General features: G+C 39.2%; 1 protein-coding gene and 1 pseudogene across 1 annotated transcript; one reads left to right on the forward strand and one right to left on the reverse strand.

Annotated features, from left to right (window-relative positions):
• Positions 1–7276: 7276 nt before the first annotated feature.
• Positions 7277–8797, reverse strand: LOC102816502 (zinc finger protein 345-like). Its single transcript, XM_006867396.1, has one exon. The coding sequence runs from the start codon at positions 8795–8797 to the stop codon at positions 7277–7279; it is 1521 nt and encodes a 506-aa protein (XP_006867458.1).
• A 767-nt stretch (positions 8798–9564) lies between these two features.
• Positions 9565–15276, forward strand: part of LOC102816894 — a 32066-nt pseudogene continuing 26354 nt past the window's right edge.

Genomic DNA, 15276 nt, shown 5'->3' on the forward strand with positions numbered 1-15276 from the left:
TTGTCTGTGATGATGGCACTTAACAACAACAACAACTTTCTCACTACAATGGCAGAGTTGAGTAGTTAATGACGGGATCCTAATTACTAGCTGGCTCTTTATAGGACTAGGTTGTGTACTGGTGTACCATCACAAAATGGAACATTGTGCAGTAATAAAAAAGGAATTATTGCCACAAACAATAAGAGGGACTCACCTCAGAGTCATAGTAATGAGGGAAACAAGTCAGACACATGACTACATAGATCACATTCATATAAAGTTCAAGAACAGACAAAGGAAATCTATGGTAATGTTGCTGTTAAGTGCCATTGAGTTGGTTCTGACTCATAGTGACTCTGTATAGGGTAAAATTTCAGAAATGGAATTTTTACATGCAACTAAAATTTTGCTAAAGGTAATACAAAAATGGTTGCAACAGTACATTGACAGGGAGCTGCCAGAGGTTCAAACCAGATTTAGAGGAGGACATGGAACGAGGGATCTCACTGCTGATGGCAGATGGATCTTGGCTGAAAGCAGAGAATACCAGAAAAATGTTTACTTGTGCTTTATTGGTTGTGTGGATCATGACAAGCTATGAACAACAGTGCTGAGAATGAGTATTCTGGAACACTGAATTGTGCTCATGAGGAACCTGTACAGGCCATCATTTGAACAGAACAAGTGAATACCAAATGGTTTAAAATCAGGAAAGGTGTGCGCTAGGGTTGTACTCTTTCACCATACTGTTCAAACTGTCTGCTGAGCAAATAATCCGAGAAGCTGGGTTATATGAAGAAAATGTGACATCAAGACTGGAGGGAGGACTCATTAACAACCTGTGATATGTAGATGATATAACCTTGCTTGCTGAGAGTGAAGAGGACTTAAACACTTACTTTTTTGTTGTTAAGTACCATCAAGTCAATTTCGACTCATAGTGAGCCTGCATAGGGTTTCCAAGGAGCAGCAGGTGAGCTTGAACCATTGACCTTGCCATTTAAACTGACCTTGAAGTCCAACACATTAACCCGCAGCACCACACCAAGACTCCAAAATAGTTACTGATAAAGATCAAAGACCAGAGCCTTCAGTATGGGTTGCATCTCAATGTAAAGAAAACAAACATCCTCACTACTGGACCAACAAATAACATCATGATAAATGGAGAAAAGATTGAAGTTGTCAAAGATTTTATTTTGTTTGGATCCACTATTAACACTCATGGAAGCAGCAGTCAAGAAATAAAATGACATACTGCATTAGGCAAATCTGCTGCACAAGATGTCAGTTTGAGGACTAAGGTGTGCCTGACACAAGGCATGGTATTTTCAATAGTTTCATATGCATGTGAAAGTTAGACAATGAATAAGGAAGATTGTAGAAGAATTGATGCATTTGAGTTACGGTGTTGGAGGAGAATATTGGAAGTATCAAAGACTGCCAAAAGAACAAACCAATCTGTGTTGGAAGAAGTACAGCCAAAGTGCTCCTGAGAATCCAGAATCACCAGATATCATGTTTCATACTTTGAAAATATTTTCAAGGGGGACCAGTCCTTGGGGAAGTACATTGTGCTACGTAAAGTGGTGTGTCAACAAAGAAAAGGAAGACCTCCAATGAGAAGGACTGGCACAGTGGCAGCAGCAATGGGCTCAAGTTTAATGATAGTGAGGATGGCTCAGGGCTGGGCAGTGTTTGTTCTGTTGTGCATAAATAAGGTCTACATGAGTTGGAACCCGACTCGGCAGCACCTAGCAACAACAAATCCTTAAATAGGTTGCTAAGTCCTGAGGCTCCGACTCATAGTGACCCTGTATAGGGTTTTCAAGGAACAGCTGGTGGATTTGAACCACCAACCTTGTGAAGGTGGGAAATGCCAGGATCCCAGGCTCTGCGGGGAGTCTGTAGTTTTAAGACTGTGACCCAGACACGGAAACCCCAGCATCACGTTTGTGTGCTAGGGATGGAGCTTGCTGAGGGGTAATGTGCCTGACCGAGTGTGACCACTAACGATGGGGCTGTGTTTTCCTGCGTTGTCCTGTTTCCTACGTGCAGTAATTCAGGTGTGGACAGAGAGAATGCTGAGCAATTTTCCCAGGCTTACACCTGGTCCAGAGATCAGTGGGGTCTGTGATTTCATTTGTGAAATGTCAGCGTTGTGCTGATAAACATGACTGTGCCCCACTATGTTATTCCTGAAATAGTTTTGATATACCTGTGTCCCACGGGTACTGTGGTCTTTGGTCACAGCTTTATTATATATTCTCAAAGAGAAAAAAAAAAGACACTTTACTTTGACTTTGTTTTCTCATCCACAAAACCAAATATTAACTGTGTTGAAAACAATCAAAACTCAAGGAAATTTGAACATAAGGTTTATTCTGAGCGGTTATTCTATATGTTGTTGTTGTTGTTGTTAGGTGCCTTTGAGTTGGTAGCCTCTCATAGTGACTCTATGCACAGCAGAACAAACACTGATCTGTCCTGGGCCAACCTCCCAATTGTTGCTACACTTGGCCCTGCTGGTATTTAAAATACTGGTGGCATACCTTCTAGCTTCACAGTAACACTCAAACCACCACAGTAGGGCAAACTGACAGACAAGTGGTGGAATGGAGATATAAAGGCTGAAAATTGAAAGCCAATTACATTATCCTGTAGCAATCAATCTGCGAATCTAAATAACAATTTCTTTGAAACATAAAAGTACTATTTATCAATTATAAAATAAATATCTGAAAATCACATATGATTTGTAATCAATTATGTATTATAGACTAATTTGAAGTACCTTAAAATTTTTCGTATATCAAAACTGGTGCACATACTGTAGTATGTGGCATTTTAAATCTGAAGAAATAAGTACTTCAGCCTGTTTTTTATCATTCCAATTGCATGCTTTCTTTTGTGAAGTTTAGGTAATATCTAGTTATTTTGAGTTATAAAATAAATTAGTGCTGATTGCTTTCATCTTTTGTCCCTGTTTCCTAAGGAAAAATGTGATTGAAAGTCAGAATTTTGAGGCTTCCTGTGGAGCCTCTGCAATACATAAGACTATAGGTGGAAGCCTGAACCACATCCAGATCTCCAGAGATGGGAAATTCCCACTGGAAAGGACAAGCAGACCAACCTGGAGTGGCTAGAAGAACAGAAGATACTTCTTGAAAGAAAGACCTACAGGAAAAATATAAAACAACATAGGAAGACCGACTGTTACTATGAGAACTAGCAACATGCTTGCCCAGGAAACATCAAGGCAAGTGGTCAGGTCCCCTCAGTGCAAACCCCCTTCCAAGACTAAGACTCAATGGGAATACACGCTCTGACTGGTGACCACGCTCAACACTGATAAGGGAAAGTGAGGGAAAAACAGCAATGAAGCCATGAGCTAAGCCCTACAACGTTCAATAGACTTCTGTGAACCCGGGTGAAGACCTGATTGGCCAGCAGTGTGGCAAGACCTGGGGACTCTTGGGCCCAGAGTCAGTGACATAGCCACAGAGGACTAGAGTGGAGAGTGAAGCATCCAGCTGTTAAGAAGAGAGGGCATATGCATAAGAACACCCACACTTGCAGATAATACCCACTTATCCTGGCTTCAGTGACTGGATGATCAGAGCTCAACCAGAAGTAAAAAGAAGAGGAAAAAAAAAAAAAAGTATTCTCATACAATTTGATGAACTTGACCTACACCTATGGAAGCAGTAGCTCAAAAGAAGGAACAAGTCCTTACAGCAAGAATCATCCCCACCCCCTCCACACACAGAGTAGACAGGGATGGGCAACTTGGACATTGGCTACCCAAAATGGGGGTGGGGGGCTACAAAGGCAAGAAGTGACTGGCTTACAAGCTTTCAAGAGGGAACCTAGATCCAGAGGGCCTGGAGGAAGGTAGAATCTCCAGTGAGTAGTATTCAATCTGACTAGACGGGGCTGATGCAATGAAATGCAGAGGGGTCTCTTGTGATACAGTAGTGAATAATTGTTATCCGGATTGATTGTGAGGGTTGGAAATGTAAAGGTAGACGTTTTATTGCAAGGAGGGGAGTGATTAACTTTTCAGTCTAGGAGCGGAGAGGTCCCTAGGACCATCAAGGGAGAAGAGCAGAGAGTTGGACCCGACCCAGAGAAGCAGTAATGCCTGAAATGGAGCCAGAGATGATGATGTGGAGCGATGGAGCAACTGGAGACTTAGATCCAGAGAGGGAGAGCGACTGTGTGCTGAAGACTTGGGTGGTATTGGGGAAGGATTGCATAGCGGGGATTGTAACCATGGCAATGAGACGATATACGTTAAAATGAATGTAAAACCAATGTTCTCCCATGTAAAAGATCACATAATTCACAATAAAACATTTAAGAAAAAAAAAAGAAAGTCAGAATTTTCTCCCTCATGGAATCTGACGGTGGGTAGGAGCAGGTGAGCAGCCTGTCATAATTTAGGGGAATAAAATTTTCCAGCCTACCTGAATATAGACATTTTTGCTTTATATTGTTTATGTAATAAGCATTTTCTATGCCTTTATGCATCAGTTTGGAGTCCTGGTGTGGTGCTCTACAATAAGCACTAGACTACTAACCACAAGGTTGGTGGTTCAAGCCCACCAGCCACTCCTCACAAACCCTGTACAGGGTCACTATGAGTCAGAAGCAACCAATGGCACTTAACAATAACATGCATACAATCATGATCTGTGTTTTATATCCCTTGCCCCCAAAACCTATATTTTAATTTTCAAATTAATGATTAAAAAACTATATGGAATAGTACTATATAACCTGTAAAATCTCCAAAACCAGTGCCCTTTGCTCATTCATATTAGGAGTCCTGGTATGGTGCCATAGGATAAGCACTGGACCTCAAGGTTAGTTTGAACCTCAAGGTCGGCAGTTCAAACTAACCAGCTGTTCTTCAGAAACCCTACACAGGAGGTTGCTATGAGTTGCAACTGATCTGATGGCACTTAACAACAACCATTGTTCATTTATCTTTTTTTTTTTTTTTCCTTTACCAGAATTGCTATACTAACCATATTTTTGTTTTCTTTAAAGAAGTAGGTTTTAGTTATTAAATTAGCTTTTTCCCATTTTGAATATTTTATTTTTCATTATCACATGCATATTATTCATAAGCATGCATATGCATATATTCATATGCTTGCAAAAGATGGACAGTGAATAAGGAAGACCACATAAAAATTGATGCATTTGAGTTATGGTATTGGAGGAGAATATTGAAAGTACCACGGACTGCCAAAAGAACAAATAGATCTGTGTTGGAAGAAGTGCAGCCAAAGTGCTCCTTGGAAGACAGGATGGCCAGACTTCATCTCTCATACTTTGAACATATTGCCAGCAGAGACCAGTCACTGGAGAAGGATATCATGTATGGTAAGGTGGAGGGTTGGAGAAAAAGAGGAAGACCTCAGCGAGATGGATTGGCACAGTGGCAGCATCAATGGGATCAAATGTAGCAACAATTGTGAGGTTTGCCCAGGACCAACCAGTGTTTTATTCTGTTGTGCATAAGGTTGTTATGAGTTGGTACCAACTTGATGGCACCTAACAACAACAACAACAATGGAGTTTTTGTTATTCCTTTTCTCGATTTTTGGGTTGCATGCTTAGTTTCTTTGTTTATAATCTATTTTATAGTCTAGCATTATTCATAATCTTATAACATATACATGAATTTAGAGCTATAAATTCTCCTGTGTGGATTTGGCAGGTCCTCTCATGTTTTGCTATGTAGTGTATACGCTGATATTTATTTCAAAAGGAATAAAGTTTTATTTTTAGACAAGATTTTATGTATGTAGGTATAGAATTAATATACAGAGTTTATATATTGTTTGGAAAGGCTTTTTATTTTTACCTTGGTGTAAATTTTATGAAGCAGCATCTGTCTTCTCACACTTTAAAATCTCATATTTTTATCTGTAGGATCAATTATCCCTTGTTCAATGAGGAATGAATGTGTCAATAAAGTATTTCTTATTCTAATTTACATTAATGTCTTTTTCCATTATGGTATGTTTCGTGTTGAGTAAGATGTGGATCATGGTTAAACATGTATATAAACCACAAAAAATAATTATGGATTTCCACAGTTACTTATATGAGGGGGCTTCAAAAAGTTTAGAAGATTGCTTTAAAAGATAGTAACTTTCTTCACAAACTTTTGGAAGCCTCCTTATAAATGAATGTAAAATGATCTGAAACAATAAGTGAGTTTGTGAACATTGGGAATGGAACTGAAATTAGGGGTGATGGTCAAAAGTGGGTGCAACTTTATCTAATGTATAAATCTTTTCAAGAAAAAGACAAACACACATTATCACCGATCAAAACAATAAACAAAGAATCCAAACACACTCAAAAGGGGTTATCAAAGTAACAGTTTATAATGGAAAAGTTTCAATATTTAACAAAATAACAGTTGGTAAGGACAGGTGAACATGAAAAAGTTAATAAAATAGTAACAATGTATTTAACAAACAGTATTAAATGCTAGCTGTAATGTACACAATCACACTTTATGAAAACAACAGATACAGTCTTAGAGTTTGCACTAAAGTTTTACAGTTGGAAAGATTACAGAGAGCTACATTTTTTGTTGTTATTTTTCTTCTTTACATTTTTATGGAGTGAAATTATTTTGCAAAAGAAATTTATGGAAGGGAAATAATAATCTTCTAAAACAAAAAGTACAGATCTATCAGGTATTACAGACGGAACACTAATGTAACTATGATGAGACAGATACAACCTCTGAAACAGAGATTTAAAAGACAAAGTTTGACCTAATAGGTAAGTTTATATCAACAAAAATATAATCTATCATCAAACAGGCAATGAAACACAACAAAAAAAGGGGTAAGATTATTGAGTAAATGGTGTTAGGATGATAATCTGGAGAGGGGAAAAAAGGTGCATTCAGAGTTTCCATAAATAACAAAATAATTTTCAGATGTATTAGTGTAAGGTGCAAACATTTAAGAATATTTTTAAATAATAAAAGTAGTAACTAGCCCCCCAAATAATTTTCAATGTTTAAAATAATGCTAAAATACAATATTTTGTTCATTATTCACAAGTATCAATTTTCTGAAATTAATGAAGACAAAATGTAGATTAAAGTCTTCACATACTTATTTCATTCAGAGTAGGTGTTTGCTTTTTCCTGTATGGATTCCCTCAGGTTGACTACCCTGTAGAGCATAAGTGAGGATTTTGTCCTTTATATTTCCAGGGACTCTCACACCAGTGTTGAAATTCCCTCCTTAACCACCTAAATGCAATTCATAAGAGTTTCCAGTTTACAAAGTTTATCTCCAGAATGACTTTTCATATGTTGCTTAAAATCTGAACTCCTTCCAAAACATTTACCACATTCCTTACATCCATAAGGTTTCTCCCCTGTATGAATTCTCTGGTGTTGAGTGAGGTTTGAGCCATTGCTAAAGGCCTTCCCACACTCCTTACATCTGTAGGGTTTCTCACCAGTGTGTATTCGCTGGTGTCGATTAAGTGCTGCGCCACTATTAAAAGACTTCCCACATTCCTTGCATTCATAGGGTTTTTCATCAGTATGAATGATTTGATGTTGAATAAGTTTCGAGCCACTGCCAAAAGCCTTCCCACATTCCTTACATTCATAGGGTTTTTCTCCACTGTGAATTCTCTGGTGCTGAGTGAGGTCTGAGTTACTGCTGAAGGCCCTCCCACATTCTGTACAGTCATAAGGTTTCTCACCAGTGTGCATTCTCTGATGCTGAATAAGTTTTGAACCACTTCTAAAGGCTTTCTCACATTTCTTACACTCATAGGGTTTCTCACCAGTGTGAATCCTCTGATGCTGAGTGAGGTCTGAACCACTAGTAAAAGCCTTCCCGCATTCCTTACATACATACGGTTTCTCACCAGTGTGAATTCTTTGATGCCTAGTGAGAGCGGACCCAAAACTAAAGGCCTTCCTACATTCATTACATATATATGGCTTCTCACCAGTATGAATTCTCTGATGCCGAGTAAGGGCGGAGCCACCAGTAAAAGCCATTCCGCATATTTTACATTTATAGGGTCGCTCACCAGTGTGAATCCTCAGATGTTGAGTGAGGTTGGAACAACTGCCAAAGGTCTTCCCACAGTCCTTACACGCATAAGGTTTCTCACCTGTGTGGATTCTGTGATGCCTAGTAAGGGCTGACTCAAAACTAAAGGCCTTCCCACACTCCTTACATTCATAAGGCTTTTCTCCACTGTGAATTATCTGATGTCGAATGAGGCCTGATGCAAAACTAAAGGCTTTCCCACAGGCCTTACATTCATAGGGTTTCTCACCAGTATGAATTCTCTGATGGTGAGTCAGGTTTGAGCCACTTCCAAAAGCCTTCCCGCATTCCTTACATTCATAAGGCTTCTCGCCAGTATGAATTCTCTGATGATAAGTAAGGTTTGCACCGCTACCAAAGGTCTTGCCACATTCTTTACACTCATATGGTTTTTCACCACTATGAATTTGTTGGTGTCGAATAAGGACTGATACAAAACTAAAATCCTTGCCACATTCTTTACATTCAAGGGGTTTTTCATCACTATGAACTCTCTGATGTTGGGTAAAGTAAAAGTCCCTACTAAGGGCACTTTTATATTCCTTGCATTCATAGAATTTCTTGCCAATACGAATTCTCTGATGTCCAGGAACTTGCAAGTCATTGATAAGGGATTTCTCACATTTCTTACAGGATTGCTCTTCACTTGGAAATCTTTGATGTGCAAATAAAGATGGATCACGGCTTAGAGAGGACATGTCTTCAGGTGTATATATCGCTTGACTAAAACATCCTTCCGGAGATCCCTGTTTTTTCTCAAACTGGCTTTGACATTGCCAATCATCTCTGAAACTTGAACACTCAATGTTGCGTTTTGAAAATCTTTCCATTATCTCCCATCAGGATGATTCCAGTTCATAGATCTCCTTTTTCAGAAATAATTTCTTTGTCTCATAGTCTGAAAGAAAAAACATAAAAGTAAACATTCACTTTTTGTGTGTTCTGAGAAAAATGACACTTTTATAACAGATAAGGAAGACAACTGGAATTAATTTCTTCCATCTAAAGTGAATGGCTTATACAGTCCTGAAATATGGTTGGGTACTTTGAAAAATGGGCTAGGAAAGGAGAGACTGAGAAGTCCTCCTGGAAGGTGGGGGAGGCATTTATGAAAATAGATTAAGTGAATTGTTCCTAGATAGTGGTTTAGATGTACAGTCCCACTAGAACTGAGCTCAATAAATATACAGATGTTCAAGCCCATCCAAATTTTGTTAAAAGGATTAAGCTAGTATCATATCTATTTATAAATGAGCATAATTTATTTCCTAGAACCATTTGAAGCAGTTAACCTACACCCTTGAAGGGGAAATCTGGAATAAATGGAGAAGCATTTATTTACCTGTTATTTATTAAGTAACAAATATGGTTTATAGATCATCTGAAGGAGATAAAAGAGAAAGGCATCCTGGTGTAGTAACCCACTAATGAAATACTAAACTATTGAGTAAGTTTAGAATGAGCAATGGAGAGGTAAGATTATTCTGTGTCTAGATGTGGTTTGTTCATGCCATTTGAAAAACAGCAATGTTTTCCTGGGAATTCTGTTTTTCATGGGAGAAGAGGGGACTCAGCAAAGGTTGCAGCAGAAAGTAACTGAAAAACAAGTTTTAAAGCCAGAGAAAGAAAGAGCAGAAGACAGGATATAATGTGATACTAGCAAATTCTAAGAAAGTGTCAGTTGATGAATACTTTGAATACTAGCTCTGATGATTTCTGAATGATTTTGAAATCACACATAATCTATTTATGTACTTACAAAGAGCAAGCATGCAGTGTTTGGTAGTTATTATTTTGGAAGAGTTATTTGCTACAAGGTATATACTAGGAAAGGAAACTAATTTGAGGAGCTCAAGTAAGACTCTAAGCAAGTATCTGAAGTCCAAAGCTGAAAATATTACAGCATCAGTCTCTTACTATAACACTTAACACAGCAAGCTTCTTTAGACTAGGCTTTGATTATCTCTTGAAATTTCCACCTCCATTGTCAATGGCTAATCCAAGCCTAAATCAGTAAAACAGCATTTCATCTAGCTGCCTATATATTCACTTTTATACTCTTAGCCTGGTATTGCTATGTTCTAAATAGTTCAATTATTTTCCATCGCTCTTAGGATAACACCTACACTCCTTAATTTGGCCTTAAAATTTCCTCGGTGATCTAGTGCCTGCCTGCCTTTTTAACTTGCTACCTTCTCCAACAATAAGCTATAGCTCTGTTGACCTTCTTAGTTCTTCAAATGTACTAAATTTTTCCTGCTATGATTTCATCTCCCACCAGGTTCCCAACTTCCCCCACTTTTAGGCCTGCAAGTTTCTGGCTGCCTTTCAAATCTCTGCTAAATGGCATATACTATTAAAGATCTTTCCTGAAAGCTTCATCTCAATTTTGTGATCCCTTCCATGTTATTATTTTTCTGAGCATTCTTTTTTCTTCCTTTCTTTGTGTTTTGTTTTGCTAATGGTTGCCTACATATTCATTCTCTATAACTGAAAATGGTACATTTGTTTGAATGTTTAATATCTGCCTGCTATATGAAGGTAAGGATAATATGTTAATTCCATTAACTAAATCCTGGCACATAAAAAAAATTCAAATATATATTTACTGAGCAAAATTCTGGCAGGATGGTGGGCTAGGCAGACGCATAACACCGCACTAGGCAGACCCTCTACAACAAAAATATGAAAGACAAAAATAAAACAGACACAGATAAAAATTCTGGTGATCTGAAGTTCAGAAGAAAGGTTAGAGAGGTGGATCAAGAGCTTGCTGGGAGGAGAGGCTGAGCAGGGATGGTGAGAGAGGGGGACTGACTGGTGAGTAGCTGGGCAGACGTGGCTCAACCATCTAGTGAGAAGCTTTGGCAGCTGAGGAAGGCCTGGCAAAGCAGATCTGCGTAGGTAACAGAAAAGATGGAAGTGTGGCCAGTTCCCACCGTCATCCACAGCCAGCACAGACCCTGTTCTCTGGGCATTCAGAGCCACGTGGTTGACAGCCACATTAGTGTGAGGTGGGGGCCGGCTGTACCATTTTGGTGTGCTGTTTTGGCACTTGGATTCAGGTGAGCTCAGCTTTAGAACTGAAAAACCCATAGAGCCTGTTGTTGTTGTTGTTGTTAAGTGCCGTCGAGTCAGTTCCGACCCATAGCGACCCTGTAGACCAGCATTTAACCAGGTACCCTGCCTCCAGGTTCCTGTGGTCCTAACAGATAGTGATACCAGCCCCATCAAGGGCCTCCACAAATTACTTCCAGGTTGAGTGCCCTGAACATAGGTAACAGCGAGGTCAATAGGAACTCCATCAAGAGCCAGGAACTCTGCTGTCCCATCCCTTCTACAAACACCTCATGAGCACCTTGAATTGCAGGAGTTCCCCAGAGATTTCGCTCCTCTGGGCCCAACAACTGTACTGTTTGTTTTCACAAATACAACAACCCCACAATGCCCTGGAGACAACAGACAATTTTGGCTCACATGAAGAAACAAGAGAAATAGGCTCAAACAAATGACCAGAAAACATTTCTGAGGAACAAAAGGTAATGAAACTAACTGAAAAAGAATTCAAAAGAATGATAATTCGGTACCTTCAACGGACCTACAGAAAGATTGAAGAAAGCAAAGAGAACACAATAAAACCTTTAGGAGACAGATACAAAATTCTGAAAGAAAAAGATTGCCAGTTAAGAATCATATATCCAGCAAAGTTGTCCCTCAAATATGGCAGTGAAATTAGGACATTTCCTGATAAACAGAAATTAAAGGCATTGTAATGACCAAACCAATTTTACAAAAAATGCTGACAGGTGTTCTTTGGACTGAGTGCCTAAGATTACCATACATGACAACACCACCCAGAATGCAATCTAGATATAGAAGTATCTAAAATAAAACAAACCTACAAGATTGAAAATAAGGAATCAGAAATATCAATGTATAATGGAGTCAACTAAAAAGCAAACCAAAACCAAAACCAAACTTCTAAATGGCAAGGAAGTTAAGTAGATTTCAAGATAAAACAGAATGCTTTAAGCAGAAAAGAAATTAATAAATTACCCTAAATATAAAAATGAAAAAAAGAAACCCAGAAAGATTTAGTAAACATTAACACAACAGAAATGAAAAGGAAACCCACAAACAAAATGAACTCAACATAGAAAATTATGTGGAACAAAGAATCCATACACACACACACACACAAAAAAAAACTACACAGAAAAATGACAACAATCAGTTCATACCTATTGATAATTATACTGAATGTGAATGGATTAAATGTACCATCAAGAGACATAAAAAGCAGAAAGGAGAAGAAAATAAGATTCTTCAATATGCTGTCTACAAGAGACATATCAGAAAGATGGACACAGCCTAAAATGCCCTTCAACAGAAGAATGGTTAAATAAACTTTGGTTCGTACACACAATGGAATACTACAAAACATTGAAGAATGATGAGGAATCTGTTAAACACATCACAACTGGACAGCGAACCATAAAGTTAACAGTTCAAACCCACCAAGTTACTCCTTGGAAATCCTATGCAGGGTTGTTATGAGTCAGGATTGACTAGATCACTTAACAACAACAACAACAACAAAGGATCAAAACATTCCTGAAAAATAAACTGGAAGGACTCACTCTATCAAATATCAAGACATTATAAAAAAACCAATCACCTACACATGTATAGAAACTTACCACCTGACTACCGTAGCACCACTGTAAAATGATGAAAAAAGATGGATTCTTCAATAAAAGCTGTTAGAACAATTAGCTGTCCACTTAAAATTCTCATATTCCTATCTTACATCATGCATTAAAGTCAATCTGAGACAAATTATTTAAATGAGAAAAAATTAAAATTCTAAGAAAACCATGTGTAAATTTTGTATTGCCTGTAAGTTTCAAGGAGTCTTTGTGTGGCGCTGTGGGATAAAGCATTGGACTGCAAGGTTGGTTTGACCTGCAAGGTCCAAACTTACCAGCCGCTTGCTCCTCAGAGAAACTGCACAGGGTGGCTAGGAGTCAGGGACCAAACACACACAAACATACACACCGTAAGTCCCCAATCCCCCCTTCATTGCCTACTCTGTGAAATGGATCTGAGATATTGAATAGTTTTTCTTTGCTGGCAGGTTAACCCTGTCAGCAGGATGCTTGAAGGCCCTGCAGGAGAATGGTGTTTTCCCTCCCTCCTGGTTCCGGTGTGCCAGCCTAGCAGGCTTCTCCAGAGCCTAGGCTAGCCTCCTGCAGCACATGCACTGTCCCAGTGCACAGTCCTGGTAGCGCACAGGACTTTTCTAGCATAAAGTTTCTGCAGTGCAACAAGTGGGGTCCAGCACTGCCTCTCACAGTGCCCAGTGACCAGCCACATCCATCACCATCCAGCAGCTTTCGCTGGCAGTTCTGTAGTGAGGAGTTCTGGTAGGATTTCTGATATTGAGTGCCACTGAGGGTCTCATCTTACAGTACTATGTATGACCATTTGCCACTGCTTACTCTTCAGAAGTTTTTCAGTGGCTAACTCTGGAGTGGCGCTGTGGGCTAATGCGTCAGACTACAAAGTTGTTTGAACTGCAAGGTTGGTGGTTCAAGCTCACCAGCTGCTCCTTGGAAACCCTATACAGGGTCGGTATGAGTTGGAACCGACTCGACGGCACTTAACAACAACTCTTCAGAAGTAGCCTGTCTCTCCTTCTTCCTAGTCTGTCTTAGCCTGGAAGTTCCACTGAAACCTGTCTACCATGGGTGAAGCCTGCTAGTATTTAAAATACTGGTGGTATAGCTTCCAACATCACAATACAAAAACCATCACAGCATGACAAACGGACAGTGAATGGTGAGTGATAATTATACCAAATATGAATATTTAAAAATAGGAAAGTGACTAAATATACCTCAGCATTATAAAATATATGAAACAGTTAAAATTAGGACTCCTGGCATGGCACTGTAGGATCAGCAATGGACCGTGAACCACAAGGTCAGTGGTTCAAACCCACCAGCTGCTCCTCAGAAATCTTCTACAGGGTCAATATGAGTCAAAACTGACTTGAGAACACTTAACAACAGCAACAAACTTATATGGACAATTCTACATGTAGCATAAAAAAACAAATTTCAGAATAGTAACAACGACAAATATTTAGTGACCATTTACTGCATATTAAGCTCTATCCTGATGGCAGTGATGGCTCAGTGGTGGAATGCTAACCTTCCATGTGGGAGATCAGGGTTTATTCCCGGTCAATGTGTCTCAGTCACTGCCAGCATCCATCTGTCAGTGGAGAGTTTCATGGGGCTATGAGGCTGAACAGAGGTCAGCAGAGCTTCCACACTGAGACTAGAAGAAAGGTCTCCAGACTTTCTTCTGAGAATCAGCCAACACAAACCCTATGGATTACACCAGTTCAATCTGCAACCAGTCATGGGGATGACACAGAACCAGTTAGCTGTTTATGACACAGTTCATGGGATCACTGTGAGACAGGAGTTAACCGGTCAGAGTAAACCACAAAAGCACCAACATCCTGTCCTAAGGGTTTCATAAACCAACTCAATCCTTAGACACTCTATCATGCAGTTACTTTATTTGCCACATTTTGCAGTATACACATATTGTTGTTGGTGCTGTGAAGTGCTGTCAAGTCATTTCTGACCCATAGTGACCCGGTATAGGGTTTCCAAGGATATGATCCTCTTTATATAGGGATATTTTTAAGTGGGGCAAAAAGTACCAGATATATACTTATATTTTGGAGTCCTGGTGTGGCACTGTGGAATAAAGCACTGGACTGCAAGGTTGGTTTGAACCACAAGGTCAGTAGTTCAAACTCACTAGTTGTTCCTTGGAAACCTTGTACAGGGTAACTATAAGTCGGAACCAACTCGATGGCACTTAAAAACAATAACATATTTACATTTGCTTGTATTGTTACATCATAAAAGCAAAAAGGATAAATACTTAACTGATCATAGTGGTATGTTCGGGTAGATACCTAGGCTTGGGGACTGTGGTCACATAGGACTTATACTTCTCTGTAATGTAGAAATTATTTTTATAAGAAAATATATATATTGCCTGAAATGGAGCCAGAGATGATGACGTGGAGCAATGGAGCAGCTGGAGACTTTAGATCCAGAGAGGGAGAGCGACTGTGTGCTGAAGACCTGGG

The sequence above is a fragment of the Chrysochloris asiatica genome, unplaced genomic scaffold, assembly GCF_000296735.1.
Source record: "Chrysochloris asiatica unplaced genomic scaffold, ChrAsi1.0 scaffold00104, whole genome shotgun sequence".
NCBI classification, from domain to species: domain Eukaryota; kingdom Metazoa; phylum Chordata; class Mammalia; order Afrosoricida; family Chrysochloridae; genus Chrysochloris; species Chrysochloris asiatica.

Coding starts and splice junctions, on each gene's coding strand:
- LOC102816502 (XM_006867396.1), bottom strand. CDS start 8,797: ATGTCCTCTCTAAGCCGTGATCCATCTTTATTTGCACATCAAAGATTT.